At 40.9% G+C, this 16,823-nt stretch overlaps 1 protein-coding gene across 3 annotated transcripts; it reads left to right on the top strand.

The window, feature by feature from the left end:
* Positions 1–221: 221 nt before the first annotated feature.
* ABCG2 (ATP binding cassette subfamily G member 2 (JR blood group)) lies at positions 222–13,676 on the top strand. 3 transcript variants are annotated; one of them, XM_077783035.1, is made up of 15 exons: positions 222–878; positions 2,218–2,277; positions 2,767–2,881; positions 3,618–3,770; positions 4,215–4,372; positions 4,738–4,889; positions 5,318–5,422; positions 6,412–6,659; positions 8,277–8,359; positions 9,208–9,297; positions 9,914–10,038; positions 10,944–11,098; positions 11,980–12,069; positions 12,779–12,876; positions 13,353–13,676. In XM_077783035.1, the coding sequence occupies exons 1-15, from the start codon at positions 673–675 to the stop codon at positions 13,501–13,503; spliced, it is 1,989 nt and encodes a 662-aa protein (XP_077639161.1). In that variant the 5' UTR covers positions 222–672; the 3' UTR covers positions 13,504–13,676. The 3 variants fall into 3 exon arrangements, with proteins under 3 accessions (XP_077639161.1, XP_021382150.1, XP_077639162.1); XM_021526475.2 differs by having other exon boundaries at positions 6,409–6,659; XM_077783036.1 differs by lacking the exons at positions 222–878; positions 2,218–2,277; positions 2,767–2,881 and adding an exon at positions 3,222–3,315 and having other exon boundaries at positions 6,409–6,659.
* The last annotated feature ends 3,147 nt before the right edge of the window (positions 13,677–16,823 follow it).

Here is a 16,823-nt window from a genome sequence, read left to right as displayed (position 1 = left end):
ACCTTCTAGATTTCACATGGAAATCAAACTCAGGGAAGAGAATTACTTGGCAGCAGTGTCAGTTTCCATGTTGCTATATCCTTTGCAAAATTATTTAGGTTAATAGAACAGTTGCTGCCTGTGTCCAGGTGCTGCTGGTGAGGGGTAGTTTGTGGGGGAGAATTCTGTAGGAAAGGATTCTGGAGTTGTGCTGTGGCAGACACAGCCACTTCCAGCTGCTGAGGCAAAGCTGAGTGTGTCAGTGATGCTGATAAAACTTCTCTGGAATGTGTAAGAAAGGGCAAAAGATGGTGTTCAGCAACTGTGAGAGAGGAGTGAGAAAATGTGAGAGAAAGAACATAGAGAAGGAAGTCCAGGTGCCAGAGTAGATATTCACTTCAGAGTGCAGCTGGGTCTGTGTGGTCTCCCAAGGTCAGCCCACCCCAGCAGACCATCAGGGTGGAGGGAAATTCTTCTATTTCCCTGCATCTGGCAGACCCTTGTTAGCTTCATGTCATCTCCAGGTCTGAGCCCACAGGACCCAACCTTCCTATCCAAAAGAAACACTCCTCGATGGGCCTCTTCCAGGCCCACCATGGGCCCCGTGCCAAACACTGAGCCCCAAAAGACACAGCTTTCCTCTTCATACCTCATTGAATATTCTCTTTCTTGTGTTTCACGTCCAGGAGAAAGATGGTGGAAGACCAGCCGCACCTATGCATTCAGATGTCAGAACCCAGTACAAATGGCATTCCCAGTAGAATGCAGCCCTTGCCAGACTTGTCTGGCAGGGTAGGAAGCGTGCTCACCTTCCACAACATCTACTACCGTGTGAAGATAAAGACTGGGTTCCTGTGTTTCCAAAAAACCACCGAAAAAGAAGTTTTGAGAGATGTCAAGTACGTATTTAAACATCTCTTTAGAGTACATGTAAGTTTTGTTTCTGTCCAGAGAGTTGACTTCACTCATGTCACTGAGCCATCCAGCACAATTTGCAGACCAAGATTTAGAAAAATTATTTGTATGTGTGGTTGCTTTGTGTTTACTGACAGCTGTGCTTAATTAAGCCCAGGTCCTCAGTCCCTGGGCTGAGCCTGTACATCAGAGAGCAGACTTCCCTGGGCCCTGGGGTACAGTTCTTTTGGCTGATATCAGCGCCGGGCACAGCAGCCAGCTCTGCTTGCTCTACACTCCCTGGCAGTCCTCCCACTATGCCAGGGTGTTTAGCTGGGATACCAGCAGCCTGTCCTTCATGGTTGTCTCCTTCCCTTAGGTGGCCTTGGGAAAGGTTAATTTTTTGGGGGGTTTAACTTCAAATGTTTAACACATTAATATAAGTGAGGGTCAGGTTAACTTTGGGGAGTTGTAAAGGTTTCTGGATTTTGGCATTTTTTTTGTTGAGTTGTTTTGTGTTTTTTTTCCCCAATAGCGAGCACTACGGCAGTAAAGCAGTCATGTCACTATGGCCTTTGTTCAATAATCAGTGAATAAAACTTGCCCATTCATACTTCAGTAGTTAAACTCAGTGGCAAGGCATTGGCATGCAATATGCCATTCCAAGTCAACATGACTTTCAGCTCCCTAACTCCAATTTCTATCATATTCACCCTTTTTTTTTTTTTTCACCCTTTTGTGTAGCTCTGTCTATCATACTCTTTGCCCAGGAAATTCCCACACCTGCTAAACATGAGCTCTTAAATTTAGGCTTTATTGCTTTTCTCAAAAGCCATGTGTTGTGGTACCTCAGTTAACTTACATGGGTCATTTGTGACATTTTCTGTCTGACTTTTGAGTTTCATGGGGCTTTAATGTCAAATACAGAGAAATTATCAATTGCATTTTAAGTGCAGGCAAATCCCTAGTTTATTCTGCCCACAGGGACTATTATTTTCTCTGTTGAGAGAATACTACCTTTAGAACAGAGTATGGTTAAAGCGAGTGCTTCTCTTGCAGAGATCCATGTGGTAAAAATACATGTACAGATTTTGCTACATTTTAGTCACGTTTCTGTTCTGTCTTCATTATATGATTATTAGTTTTTCTTGAATTAGGAATAAAAAGTTAAGGTGAAGTCTGATCTTAAATATTGCTTGTGATTAGGCAGCTTAATTAATTCCAAAATTAATGGCATGCAGAAAATAGTTGTACAGATAAGTTACACTGGCCTACCAGTTGGAACAGGCAAAGAAATAACCCCACCCTAACTACATGGTAAAACTTATCCATTTTGTCTTACAGTGGCATTATGAAACCAGGACTGAATGCAATTTTGGGACCCACTGGCAGTGGTAAATCTTCGTAAGTGCCCTCTTCACCCTCCACAGAAATTATACCAAGGGGAAAATGAAATTGTACACATTTAGCAGTAATGGACTTCTCTTTCAGAGAAAAATTGAGTTTTATTTAGGACTGTGCAAGTCTCTCTGTATTCTGAGAAATAATTGAATTCCAGAAGACAACCAGATTATATGAGAAAGGTGAAATACAGTTTTAGTCCATACTTTACTGAAAGTCACTCCTTACACACCATTCTGCTAATGTGTTACCAATTTGAGGGTAAACTCAAATTATTGAAGAAATGGACATGGACCTGCATGGATCTCATTTCCTTAGAAAACCAGGACAAAAGCAACTCAGTCCGTGAAAGTTGCTGGGGGTTTTCTAGATTGCAGACATTTAAATGTGATCTGTTTTTATGCAGCTGTTCGTTCCATGAGCTGGGTTTGAGGTTCAGAGAGCTTTGCCTCCTGCATGTTCATCTGACAAAGTAACCAACTTTTCCTTTAGGCTACTGGACATTTTGGCTGCAAGGAAGGATCCCCGCGGGCTCTCTGGTGACATTTTGATCAATGGAGCTCCTCAGCCTGCCAACTTTAAATGTACCTCTGGGTACGTAGTACAGGTAAGCAATTTTTATGACAGTGGATTCTATTGTAAGAAATTACTGCTGTGTTACAAACACCTTGCCTTGATCCAAGAATCGAGGAAAACTCCCTAAAATTACTTTCAGCCTGTTACAGAAAGGTGGTCTCTCAAACCTCGTGTAAAATAAATCTCCACTTCCCACAACTGACAGATTCCCTTTGCAACAGACAAGCAGATGGTATCTAAAAAACCTCCCCTCCTTCCTCCTTTGACAAAACAAGTTGGGAACACCATCACCCTAACCCACATGGGCCCAACCTCTCTTTACCTTCCCTCTTTTCTCCCTGTTCTTACCTGCGGTGGGCTGAGGCTGCACAGGCAAACACACTGATAATGACCTGAGCTGTAGCTGCTCCTTAGGTCCCTCCAGCCCTTGAGTCTCTTCCTCAACACCTCCAAAAGCTGAATAAGGTAAGAATACATAAGGGACTGTTTTTGATACTTTGCTGTTTATGTATTTTGATATCATGCATGATGGAGGCTGTTCCTGTGTGGCTTTGCTTTATGAATTAAGGCAAATATAATTACATGAATGAAATCCAAACTCTTCTATGACATGGCCATTGAAGATGCACCTTACTGCATGTTCTGGCTGCTGCTGCTGTCCCTCTGCATGCAAGGACAGAACAAAACATAGGTTGATATAGTTCTCAGAGGAATAAATAGAAATTGCTGAGCAACCACAAAGTATCTACCCTTTTTTTTTAATGAAGGACGATGTGGTCATGGGAACCCTGACTGTAAGAGAAAATCTGCAGTTCTCGGCAGCACTCCGCTTGCCAAAGTCAGTGAAGGAACAGGAAAAAAATGAACGAGTGAATCAGATAATCAAGGAGCTGGGTTTGAGCAAAGTGGCAGATTCCAAGGTAAGGCCTGTAAACATGTTACTTAAAATGTAATAAGTGGTTTATTAATTAACCAAATTGCTCATCATGGCAGATTAAAAAAAAAAGTAAATTTCAACCAGGTGTCTCAGTAATACGATAATTAGTGACATTTCTCTATGGAGACCTGTACAGACTGTGCAGATGCTGCCATATGGTACTACATTTCAGGGAAAAGGAAAGGGAAAGACAGAGGTGAAAGGGAAAGTTAGTGGTTGGAGAAAAGGACAAGACCTCAAATAATATTAACACTAAGAACAAGGTTGTGTGTGAGATAACATCTGCTACAAAAATTTACATCTGCTTCTGAGTGTAGGGCCAAAACTCCTTACAACTCTCCCCAAATACTGCCAGGTGGGTATGATACTGTTTGTTCAACAATTTGTCTTTGGGCCAAACAAGACAAGTTTCATGTTTTTTTATTAGGTTGGTACCCAGTTCTCTCGTGGGGTGTCTGGAGGAGAGCGGAAAAGGACCAATATTGGGATGGAGCTCATCACGGATCCTGCCATCTTGTTTTTGGATGAACCAACCACGGGACTTGATGCTAGCACTGCTAATGCTGTCCTACTGCTACTGAAAAGGTGATGGCCTTCCTGTTCTCAGCACTCCACTCTGCTAGACTTCACTTGTGTTTGACTCGAACTACAGTTCAAATGACCAAACAGGAAATTCAGACATGTAATTATTTACCAGTGAGCCAAGGATGCAAATGGGGTGGGAAAAAAACTGAATTAATTCTCTCTCTCCAAAATTAGAATTCTTTTCTCACACAGACACTGTAAATGTTACCTAAATATTTTCTTTTTTTTTTTTTTCCTTTCTTCTCCTTTCTCTGGCATACCAAGTTAATCAAACTTCATCAAGACTTAACTGAACTTTCAAATGCTCTTACCTAAATACTGAATCAACTTGCAAAGCTGATATCTCTGTTGCTCTTCACATTCAGGATGTCAAATCAAGGAAGGACAATCATCTTCTCCATCCATCAGCCTCGTTACTCCATATTCCGACTATTTGACAGCCTGACACTTCTGGCTGCAGGGAGACTGCTGTACCACGGCCCAGCCCAGCATGCCATTGAATACTTTCAATCCATTGGTGAGCACAACTTCCAGCAGGGACAACCTTTGGTTTGCACCAACTCAAGTGAAATGCCGATAGCTCTGGGCCAGAATTGGACATGGCATGTCCAAGCAAGTCCAGCATTTTAACAGGCTGAGCATTTCTCTGGGTGTGGTTTTGGGTGAGCTGTTCCTGGTACATCTTGATTAGAGAAAGCCTGGGCTAGGGCTGGGAAGAGCACGCTGCCAGCTGTCACCTCTCTTTGGGTGACAGTGCTGCCCGGCAGTGCCACTCATCCCTCAAGGAGGCATGGACTTTCCAAAGGCTGCCATGCCTTTGGTGCAGGCTGCTCCATGGGCAGGATATGTGGCTGTGCTTCTGACAGCCAAACACAGCCCTTGGCCAGTCACACAACCCCACCCAGGGCTCACAACACTGTCACCACAGTGTCACTGTCACCACAGGCTACCAGTGCGAGCCCTACAACAACCCTGCTGATTTTTTCCTGGATGTCATCAATGGAGACTCCACCGCCGTGGCAATGAACAAGGCTGATGAAAGTAACACAGGTATGAAACCCAGAGCTGAGTCCTTATCCTAACATGTGGGAATGGGATCTTAAGAAACTATTTTGGTAACTCTCAGCACACAGAAAGAGCTTCTTTCATCTTCAAGACAAACCAGCTGAAATCCTGCAGAAGCAGAGACGACAAACCAAGATAACTGATCCTGTTAAGGACATAATTTGATGCAGTTATGACTTGACTATTTTACTTAATGTAACAATTTCTCTGTTAGGAAATTACTGTTTGCCTTCCTCTGAGCAGGGTGAGAAGGGATAGACATAGGGTACCACTGCTCATCTGATGTTTCCCTGAAGTTGTGCTAAGGCAGAAATTGTCCCCAAACAAACAAATCAGTTCTCACCTAGTTTTTGGAGAACACTTTCTCATACTTTTCTGCTGCCACTCAGTAACAGCTTACTCTCTTTTCACAGGAGTGAAAAGACAAATGAAGTAATGAATACGCTGAGTGCCCAAACACAGTTTCACTATACATTTACCAAAGGACCAGCTATCATTTCACAAAAATGCGCTGATCAGGGTCTAGCAAATATTATAGCTGGCAGATATGACAAACATATCTGTCATTGCAAAAGCTTACACTGTACCATAGTTAAGAAAAAAAAGAGATCCAGCTGAAATTTATATATGACCAAGGTAGACACATGCAGGGTTACCTGGATCTGAAAGTCTGGGAAGTCCAGGATTATGTCATTATCTGTGAAACAGATTACTTACAGAAATCTTTGGGGCAAAGGGGATGTAAAAATCACTTTTTGATTAAAAGCCATGTTGCTGCTAAGTTGCAACTCCCTGGGCCTGGTCAGAGAGCTGAGAGGCTGCTGCCTGTGGGAGAAGTTGCACAGACAAACACAGATTTTTTTGGTCTTATTTATACCAACTCTTTTGAGCTGTCTGCTATGGGACTGAGTGCAGTAAATCACTGGAACTACATGTGCATCTTAATTCTTCTGTTTTTTTAATCTTTCCAGCAGACAGCACTGAAGAATGCTCTGAATATGATAAGACATTGGCTGAGCAATTAGCAGAAAAATACTGCAACTCTGCCTACTACCGAGAAACAAAAGTACATTTAGAGAGCATTTCTTCAGGAAATAAAAAGAAAACCAAAGGACTTTTCCGGCAAATCACATATGCCAATTCCTTCCTCCACCAGCTGAAATGGGTGTCCAGGCGCACATTTAAAAACCTGATAGGAAACCCTCAGGCTTCCATAGCTCAGGTAAGGCTATTTGTATCCATGGTTTTGTGGTATACATTGAATTTATTTGGCTCCTGGATAATTAGATAAGTCACTGGGAGGGATGGTTTTGCCTCTTGATATTTTGACTGCAGTAAGCATCTGAAGAAAGAGTGCTCAAGGTCTAGGAATCTGGGGATAGAAGGTGTCCTGAATGGTCCCAAATGTGGGACTGTTCAGTAACTAATTTTGGACTACTGAAAGACTTTGAGAGGCAAGACCTGTCCCAGCAGGGTATTCTGCTGCTCCCACCCAGGAGCACATTATGTCCCAAGTAGTTTCACTCTTGTTTGCTCAAGAACATTCTTCAGATTTGACTCTAATTGTCCATGCTTGGCCCTGTGGGGTTTGGCCTCAAATCCTCAGGAAAAAATAACAGACTGCATTTGTATACTTCGTTAAACTTCAGCACAAAATGAAGTTCTGGCAGCTGGCCTAAGTGCAAAAATATTTTTGCAGTCTCATAAAGTGTGTGCTGTTTGGTTATTTGACTGTTCATATTGGTGATGATGTCTTCTGGATAAGGTGTCATGAAGTCCACAATGGGGATCAGCACCCACCATGAAAGATAATCACTGGCTCTGTTAGTGCTGCTTTTTCTGAAGGATCAGAACCAAAAGTGTTGACTCCTTCAAAGCTGCACTAATCCTTGGGAATCCCCTAATGCATGGGCCAAACTCTGCAGCCACAGCACCACCAAAACTCCCACTGCAATTCTCACCAGTTCTGGAGAGGCCAATAGAAAAGTCAGCCTGTAGCCTGGGGTATAAATTATCTTCATCATGTTTTATATAATGAGTGAATAAATGGCTAGTGTGGAGGTAAAACAAGTCCAGAATCCCTGAGGTTAAAAGTCTTTGAGCTAGTGTGTGTGCCTGTATGTTGATACTATGGAGATCCTTAATAATTGCTTTGTAAAAGCTTGACCTTGTGACAAGAATTAGGCCCTCAAGAACCTCCTTCATAGCCCAAGGTTAATGGTCCTGACTTGTTTCTCACAATCCTTTTTATCTCCCCACCCTCATTAGAGGTGGATTTGTCCAACATTCTTTTAGAGGTCTGTGGCTCATTAAGCCTTCTTTTCATTAATCTGCTCCAAATTGGTCTTGAAATGATCCCTGCTTTCCACTGCAACTGGCTCAGGAGCTGAATTATCCCTGACTTTTGCTCCTTTCGGCAGGATCTTAGTGAGAAGGTACCAAGGATCAAGTAGTTTATGGTGTTAAGACTCATGCATTGCTCGGGCTTAAAAATGACAGAACTGCCTGATACCATTGTTTTCCTGAGATTTTTTTTTGTCACTTGCATTTAGTACTTAAAAAGTATGATGCACACACTTCAGTCTTTTAAGTGACATCATTGCGGCAGCTGTTATCTCTGTTATTTAAATAATTTTTGTAATAAAGTTACAGACTGCAAATATCAGTATCCTTGTTGTAGCATCTCATTAAAAACAATCCCACGAGTAAGATGTATGGCAGAGCCCAGTAATTACACACTGCATGAGAATAAACTAGCATCCTCATCCTGGCAGTCAGGAAAACCTTTGAAGCAATGACAATGATACTTTCCCTCCTCTTTTCTCTTTTTCCCATTTAGCTTTGTATTACATCTTTTCTGGGACTGATTGTAGGTGCCATCTACTTCGGACTTGAAGAGAACTCTGCTGGACTACAGAACAGGTCAGTCAGTCTAGGTAATGGATATTCAAAAATTTGATAAAGCTCCCTTTAAAGGAGGTTCATACCTCTTTAAAGCAAACGCTTCCCTTCACATCAATAAGGCCAAACCTGTGTGACTTGGAAGTGAGGATGTGATTTTGTTCCTCGAGCAAGGTCCCTGCAGAACTGAGACCATTAAAGTATACAGACTTGTAGGTACGTAAACCTAGGTAACTAAAGTTGTAATCTTGCAACTGTTTCTATTCACACACTTGATTTTACCAGCAGTAGGAGATTTTCAAACTATGCTGCTCTATATATCATTTTGACAGCTGTATGTACCTGACCTGACACATGAGTTTGCCACTATGAAACCTCTGGGCTCTTAATCCCATAAGACTTCACAGCATTTGTTTATAAACAGCCCAGTTTTAAACTGAATAGGAAGTGCTTTGAATTTTTGTGGAAAATGTGAAAACTACTTCTCACACTGTTTACTTGGTTCCTCTTAGTTTGCAGCAGAAAAATGCCTCACTATCTGAGAATGTTTATGGTATCAGGAAATTACATCAAGAAAAAAAACCAAACCACAGTCCCTCAAAAGAAACCTCAGTTGATTTTCTATATTTTGACTGCATCAGAGAATGTGCTATCATTGCATGCCAAAACCAAATAATGACTGTACCACATCTATGTCAGGCTTGTTACAGCCTCAGACTCGTAGCCAAGACTTCTCCCATGGATTTTGGGATGGGAAGTCAAACACTGCCAAACTTCAGTCACTGCAAGTGGATTTTTGTACTCTATTGTGGAAATGCTACATTTACATCTCATTTTAAATAACAGCTCACTGTTTTGCTATTTTGCAGAGTGGGTGCAATGTTCTTTCTGACCACCAACCAGTGTTTCAGCAGTGTCTCAGCTCTTGAACTCTTTGTTGTGGAAAAGAAGATATTTATGTAAGTAAAACATACAAAAAAATTACCAGACTGCTGTTAGACTGTGAGTTTGTCTGACATGCTGTAAATGTCATTTAAGTACAGTTAGTGCAGAATTTTCAAATTATTTCAATGATAGTGCTCATTGCAAATGTGCTCTGTTAGTCTGCCAGTGAGTTGTCTGCAAACCTCCCAAAAGGTACCTATGATTACAACTGGCTCAGAGTGTAATCTTATTGACACAGTAGGTAAAAAAACCCTTGAATAATCAGTTTTGGCATTGATTAATAAGTTTGTGACTCACTAGAGAGGGCAATAAATATCATCTAACTGGATTCTTTAAAGCTATGCGTATCATGCTGTATAAAATATGAAAATTATTCAAACTTTACACTCTATGTCTCAATGGCATGACAAATAAATTTACTAAAAATTATGTGCACAAATACCCACGTTCACTGGCGTATGAAAATGTCACCAGTTCTGTAGTGCATAGGCTTACTGGACAGCTGCATTGTAGCCTAAGTATGAAAGATTTTCTTCCAGTTTGAGCTAGAATTCATTTGTCAAGAGGTGGAAATCAAACTGGCTAAAGTGGCTAAATTTGTAATGTGCTGTACCTATCTCTGTGTTCCAGACATGAATATATCAGTGGGTACTACAGAACATCTGTATACTTCATAGCAAAGCTAATGGCTGATTTAATACCCATAAGGACTATGCCCAGCATCATCTTCACCTGCATAGTTTACTTCATGCTAGGCAAGTATGGTCTCCTGCAGTCTCATTCTGACCCCCCCAGTAAATCATGGCACGTGCATCTTATAGATGTCTATGCATACATGGATATTTATATAAGCTAAATCTTTACACTGGTATGGCATTGGCTACTGAGCTTACTTTTAGCACACCATGTTGTTTTCTACAGAAAAGACACAAAGATTAAAGCATTCATCAGAGAATCTGTGACATGTCTCATATCCACTGTCCCTAGAGGAAGTCATAACCTTTACTACATAATTTTGATTTATTCCTTTTCATCTATGGCCTTCTTGGCTTTTGATGACTTTTACAAGATGCTTTTCTGATCCTTGCAAGAACACCTAAAAGCAAAGATTTTGTTTTAAGATCTTAATACTGTGAGAATTAATACCAGTTTATTTGCTTTGGTGTGAGTTTTTACCCTAAGGAATAGGAAACAAGGCCACATCAGCAAGAGGCTCTCAAATTGTGAAACTGGAGTGAAACAGACCTTGCTACTGAATCCATAACCACCTCAAGGCTGCTAGGCTCTTTAGGAGAGCCTGGAAACTGTGAAATGCTGTACAGCTGCTGCTCATGGAAGTGCACTAGAAATTTCTCCTTTGATGGACAACTTGCAGCCACTTTGGATGTGTGAAGTACAGTACTTCTACACATTCCACTATCTTCAGTCTTACTGCAGTTTTGGGCACACTACTTATTCATCCTCTCTTCCATTGTCAAGACAGACACATAAGGGCTGTCATAAGCACCACGTCAGTCTTGGGTCTCAGTGACACAGCCTGTGCTGGCAGACAAGGTGTAATTTTTAAGCAGGACACATTAGGAAACTCAGAATAGTGTTCAGATTATGGTAGAGCTTTCAGCAGCATAATTCTGAAACCCTTCTTGTTCTGATTTTTAAGGTTTGAAACCAACAGTACAAGCCTTCTTTACCATGATGTTCACTCTTATGATGGTGTCCTACACAGCCACTTCCATGGCACTTGCCATTGCAGCAGGACAGAGCGTGGTTGCTATAGCAAACCTATTCATGACTGTTGCATTTGTTTTTATGATTGTGAGTAGCACTTTTCAATTGTCTAGTCTGGATCATGAAACCCCAGAAATGCTGAAATCCAGAAATCCTACTAGCATGGAGTTCAGCTGAATTGTGCAAAAAGTCTATTGGGGTCAACATATCCTGATTTGTCTGATTTGAGTATCCTGATGCTGTGGGGTGGAGTATTCTGATTTGTCCTTTGAAAGAACAAGAAGTGAGGGGCTGGAGGGGTGGGTGTGAGGAGGAGAATGGTTCCTCTGACTTCTTCTCTGTGGCTCTAGCAGACAGAAAACTGCCTGGAAAGTAGGAAAGCCACTTAGGGCTACATATCATTCTCTCTCCCTTAACTTTGTGGAAGGCAAATGTTAAATGGATGAGAACATGACCTGCAGCCCTCTGTTTTCTGAGACCACTAGCCCAGCTGTCCTCCTCAGCTGCAGAGCCTACCTTGGGCATATTAAACTGGGCAACACACAGCCACAGTCAGGAGACAGGCACTTTAGATGAGGCAGAGCTGAACCTACAGCCAAAATCCACACTGCCTTGGACTCGGGGCACACAGGCAAAACCTAGAGCAGTCTCACACTGAGGAGCAGCAGAGAGTTCATGTGAACCCATGTGGGACCCCTAGACAGGAAGCACGTAGGTCTACTGCACAGGGGAAAGCATTCCTTGTTACTTGTTTTGGGGGAAGGGCCTGAGGTTACGGACCAGAGCTCAATAACATATAAATCCTTCCTTTTGTTCTTCTGCTGGAAGAGTTTCTTCCTCCAGAAATGCTCTCCCATTCCTTTTTGTCTGAAAAAGCAAAGAGCTAGAGAAGGACACATGATAAAAGCATGTGAATTGTAATCTGTTTTTGTTTGTTATGGCTTTTTTTTGGTAAACATTGCCTCTAGATTTTCTCTGGGTTGCTGGTCAATCTTACAAGCATCATGTCCTGGCTCTCCTGGCTCAAATACTTCAGCATCCCTCGATATGGAATGACAGTAAGTGATCTGATTTCCTGTGTACAAACCTGGAAATGGTTTGCTAGAAAGGAATGTCTTTAATCATGATAAAGAAATCTTCACACTTGATGGCCTAATGAGCAAAAGGAAAGCTAATTAAGTAAAACAACCTCTGAGTGTTGTGCAGTATCTTGAAACAAGAATGGCTTCTCATCACCTAGCACCAGCTGCTGTTTAGAAGAGCTCATTTCTGTAATTTGGAAACACCTCATATGAGAGACACTACTACATTCACTGGACCTCAGCTGGACAGAAATGTTTCAAAGTAAAGAACAATGTTACTCCCACCCAAAAAAGTAAAAATCTTCTATTTGGCTTTTCCATCAATCAAACAAAAACTTGTCAGGCTAAAGCTTTTCTCCTTGTTTGTGAAAATTTAAGCCAGTGTGATGTTTTGCAGAGAAATTTGGGGTTTACTGTGCCTGTGCAGAAATGGTCTGGCCTGGGGGAAGTGGTAAAGCCTGTAGTGGTGCATGCTTTACCAGGTGTGTACAGACTATATACATTCCTCTCTTAAAAGAAAAAAAAAGAACTCTGCTACTCTGCTAAAAAATGGGGATTTGGCAAATAAAATAGGGATACCAGGACATTTTTAGAATGAATTTTAATTGCATTGTATCTCATCTTGTTAATGTATTACTCATTTACCTACTAATTTCTGTTGTCATTGTTTCTTTTGCTTTAAAAGGCTTTACAGATCAATGAGTTGACTGATCTGAACTTCTGTGGCAGCAGTAATAACACAGTTTTAAGCAGTGGCAGTAGCTATCGACAGACAGGCCAGATGTAAGTATTTTGGTACACTGAACTGAATCCCACCATCAGCAGCTTTAGAAGTCCTAGAACATCAGTCTGAGTATCAGAGATACTCACTAATGACCAGAGAATCTGTGAGTTTTTACATGGAAAAGCAGCCTTTGACTGGGTTTTTTCCATTCTGACTGCATGGAACATTCTGCTTGCTGTCATATTTAGTATTTATAACACTAGAAATATCTGCATTATGCTTCTTACTTTTCTTCAAACTGTATTTAGTGAGAGATGTGCACACACACACGATCGTACAGCCTCACAAAATCCATTTCAGCTTCCTACGTGAAACCGGAGCTACAAGAAAAGCAAATTTACAAATGGAAAATTAACCACTGACACATAGCTGGTGTTTGCCCGGCCTACTACACAACTTCTAGAGATCTTCCTAGGTCCTGCTGAGTGGCTTGTTAGGTGACTAAGCTTCCCGACGTGTGTGTGTTTATCTGCAGGCCGTGTACAGGAGAGGAGTATCTGAAGAGTCAAGGCATCGATGCCAGCACCTGGGGTCTGTGGCAGAACCACCTGGCTCTGGCCTGCATGACCCTGATCTTCCTCACCATTGCCTACCTCAAACTGCACTTCATGAAGAAGTTCTCCTAGAACCAGAGGGAAAGATGCAATTCCCACTGTTCAGTAGTTCACTGAACCGATTGTGGAACTGACTTGATTACTTTGAAGGGGGCATTTCTTTGTACTTTTATTACTACCCAAGTCAACAATGTGAATGCCATCCTTGTATAATAAATACTTGCTGTTAATTTACTGTGCCAAAATGTCTAGCATGGATCACTCTTCTTTGCCACAAAAACGTGTACAACTGTTCATTTCAATAGACTATTCAGTCTTTCCACATGTTCTAGCTATGATCTTGTCAAACATTATATCTAATATTTAGTTGTTTGACCTGAAATAAATAGTGGTTTCATACTTTAATTAGCACCTATCTTCACCAGAAAGCAAGTCAGTCTAAAGTCATGCTTATCAGGACACCAACAGAATTTTAGCTATTTATGTGGTCACAGGATATGTGAGACACGGACAAAATCCTTTCCTTCCCAGTGCCCTTTTCTATTTGGGAATCATTACTGCTCTAGAATGTACTTATTGATGCCATCAAGCCTTTCTTGCCTCACTCAAGTGGTAGAAGCACCGTGTTTTTAAATAAAGGTGTTCTTCCTGCAGTGCCAGTTCCCATAATCCTTATCCTGAAACTTGTATTTCCATAACTGCAATTCATCTTCACTGCCTAATCAGTGCTGCTATCATGAGTAGCTCTCAGTAATTTTTATGGTGACCAATTTCAAGTGCATGACTAAACAGGATGGTAGCGCCTTTGTAAAAGTCCATAGATTGGAGCAATCCCTTCCTGGCAGGCCAACTTTTCCCTGGCCACGTGCAGCAAAGCTAGCTCACCTCGTTTTTATCTGCAGAGTTATGCATAGTAAATGCATACAAATGCATAGAAGACAACTTGACAGCTCTTTCTGGGGTTCTTACTGCTGCTCCTGCAGTGTTTGCCCTGGCTTGCATAGGTCACAAAAAATCTTACAGGACCTTACTTCTGTAAGATTTAGAAACATGGAATATCCTGAACTGGAAAGGACCCACAAGGATCATCGAGTCCAACTCCTGGTCCTGCACAGGACATCCCCAAGAGTCACACTTGAACTCTGTTGGGCTTGGTGCTGTGACCACTTCCCTGGGGAGCTGTTCCAATGCACAAACACCCTGTGGGGTGAAGAACCTTTTCCTATTATCCAGTCTAAAACTTCCCTGACAGAGCTTCAGGCCACTCAGAGCACAAAAAATGGGCAGAGAGTGTTCTGTACCTCTAACTTAGCCCTTGTTAAGCAGAAGCAAACAGTGAGGAGATAACAGTTATGTAGTTATTCCAAAAACATTGACAGGAACTCCAAAGAAATGAAAGTAGAATTTTTGCCTTTGAAAAAAAGAAAATCGTCCCAGATTTTAAAATGTAGAAATCTACAGCCAATCAAATTGCTGGTCCTTGTAATTTCAACAAGTTATAAACATGATCAGACAGACTGTGTTCCAGTTATAAAAGTAAATAATTTCAGTATATAGCAGTGGTTTCTGAGAAAGGAAATAATCAAAGTTGAGTTACTCACAGGCTTTTGAACAGGCTTTGACCCCATGTTGCACAGATAATACTTACCACAAAACTCCTAAACTTTTCTTGCTTTCTATTACTTATTTCAGCAGCTGGTCATCTAGAAAAACATATTTAAGTAAAATAAATGTTTCTTCCAGTTCTGTCCAACACTTTACTCTGTAAACTTGTAAAATTCTATACCTCAGTTGCATGGGCAGAAATTACAGTAGTAGTAATGCCACACTTCCCTGTCACACTATAGGCTTTAAATTAAGATTTTATTTTTCTCTTTTTGTCCAGCACTGCACATTACATGTTCTAGTGAAAGGTGCCCCTGCCCATGGCAGGGTGTTGGCAATAGGCAAACTCTGAAGTCCCTTCTAACCCCAGAATTCTATTATTCTGTTATATATCTCGTTCTCCCCTTTAATTTGGGGCAGATTAGTACAACTACAACTACAATTTCTTGCACAAGCCAGGAGACACATCATTCCTACAACAACCTGAACATGTATTTTACAAGCAGTGCAAGCAGGGGGGAAAAGACAATTAAGAGAAGGGAAATGAGTCCAGAGTCCTCAAGGTTAAAAGGCTGTGAGTATGTGTGTGTGCCTGTATCTTGATACTATGGAGATCCTTAATAATTGCTTTGTAAAAGCTTGACCTTGTGACAAGAATTAGGCTCTCAAGAACCTCCTTCATAGCCCAAGGTTAATGGTCCTGACTTGTTTCTCACAATCCTTTTTATCTCCCCACCCTCATTAGAGGTGGATTTGTCCAACATTCTTTTAGGGGTCCGTGGCTCATTAAGCCTTCTTTTCATTAATCTGCTCCAAATTGGTCTTGAAATGATCCCTGCTTTCCACTGCAACTGGCTCAGGAGCTGAATTATCCCTGACTTTTGCTCCTTTCGGCAGGATCTTAGTGAGAAGGTACCAAGGATCAAGTAGTTTATGGTGTTAAGACTCATGCATTGCTCAGGCTTAAAAATGACAGAACTGCCTGATACCATTGTTTTCCTGAGATTTTTGTAATTTTCATTTAGCATTTAACAAGTGTGATGTACAGAACTTAATGATTCTGATTATATCAGTAACTCAACTGAAAATGTGTTTTCATGGATGAAAATTCCTTTTTAGTTTGCTTACACTTTGACACTAAGTGATTTAATCTGGACTCTTGGAAACTATAAAAGACTTACTTTTATTTAGGTTTTAGAGTATTCAATCTAGTTGATGTATTTCTTTACATCCTCCATCTGAACAACTTCAATTAAAATAAATCACAAGCTGAGGTTGATGCTTTCTAAAGAGTTATTAAACTCATTTAATTCAATTAGTTTGAACGGAACTTTATGATAATATTCTTAAATGATACCACTTTTAAATTTTATTGCTTTCAGTACAGAAACTAAAGTTTTGGTTTTTTTCTGTGTCAGTAACTGAAAGTAATTGCTTTTTCCTTGTAGTGAATATTCACAAAGGCAAGAACAGATAGCAAATGGGCTAGAGACATCTAATTCATTACCCAGTGGAAGTGGTCATGTCCTAGGAAGAATATTTAAAACTTACACAGGTTTGGAATGTCATAATTCAGAGGAGCCTGAAAAAGCCCTGTATTTATTTATTAAGAAGAAGAAAAAAGTAAACTGGAACCTAGTGCTAAGAGCAGCCTAAGGAGTAAACCTCTATTAATTGAGAGCTTTTAATATCCAGAAGGGCATTGACAAAACTGAAATCACTGGTATTCAGTCCTACTATTTTCTTCTTTGCACTAAAAATATTTAATAATTAATAATATCAGTTGT

Source organism: Lonchura striata, chromosome 4 (genome assembly GCF_046129695.1).
Source record: "Lonchura striata isolate bLonStr1 chromosome 4, bLonStr1.mat, whole genome shotgun sequence".
Lineage (NCBI taxonomy): Eukaryota > Metazoa > Chordata > Aves > Passeriformes > Estrildidae > Lonchura > Lonchura striata.
The sequence above is the reverse complement of the archived record's forward strand: the minus strand, read 5'-3'. Positions and strand labels throughout refer to the sequence as shown.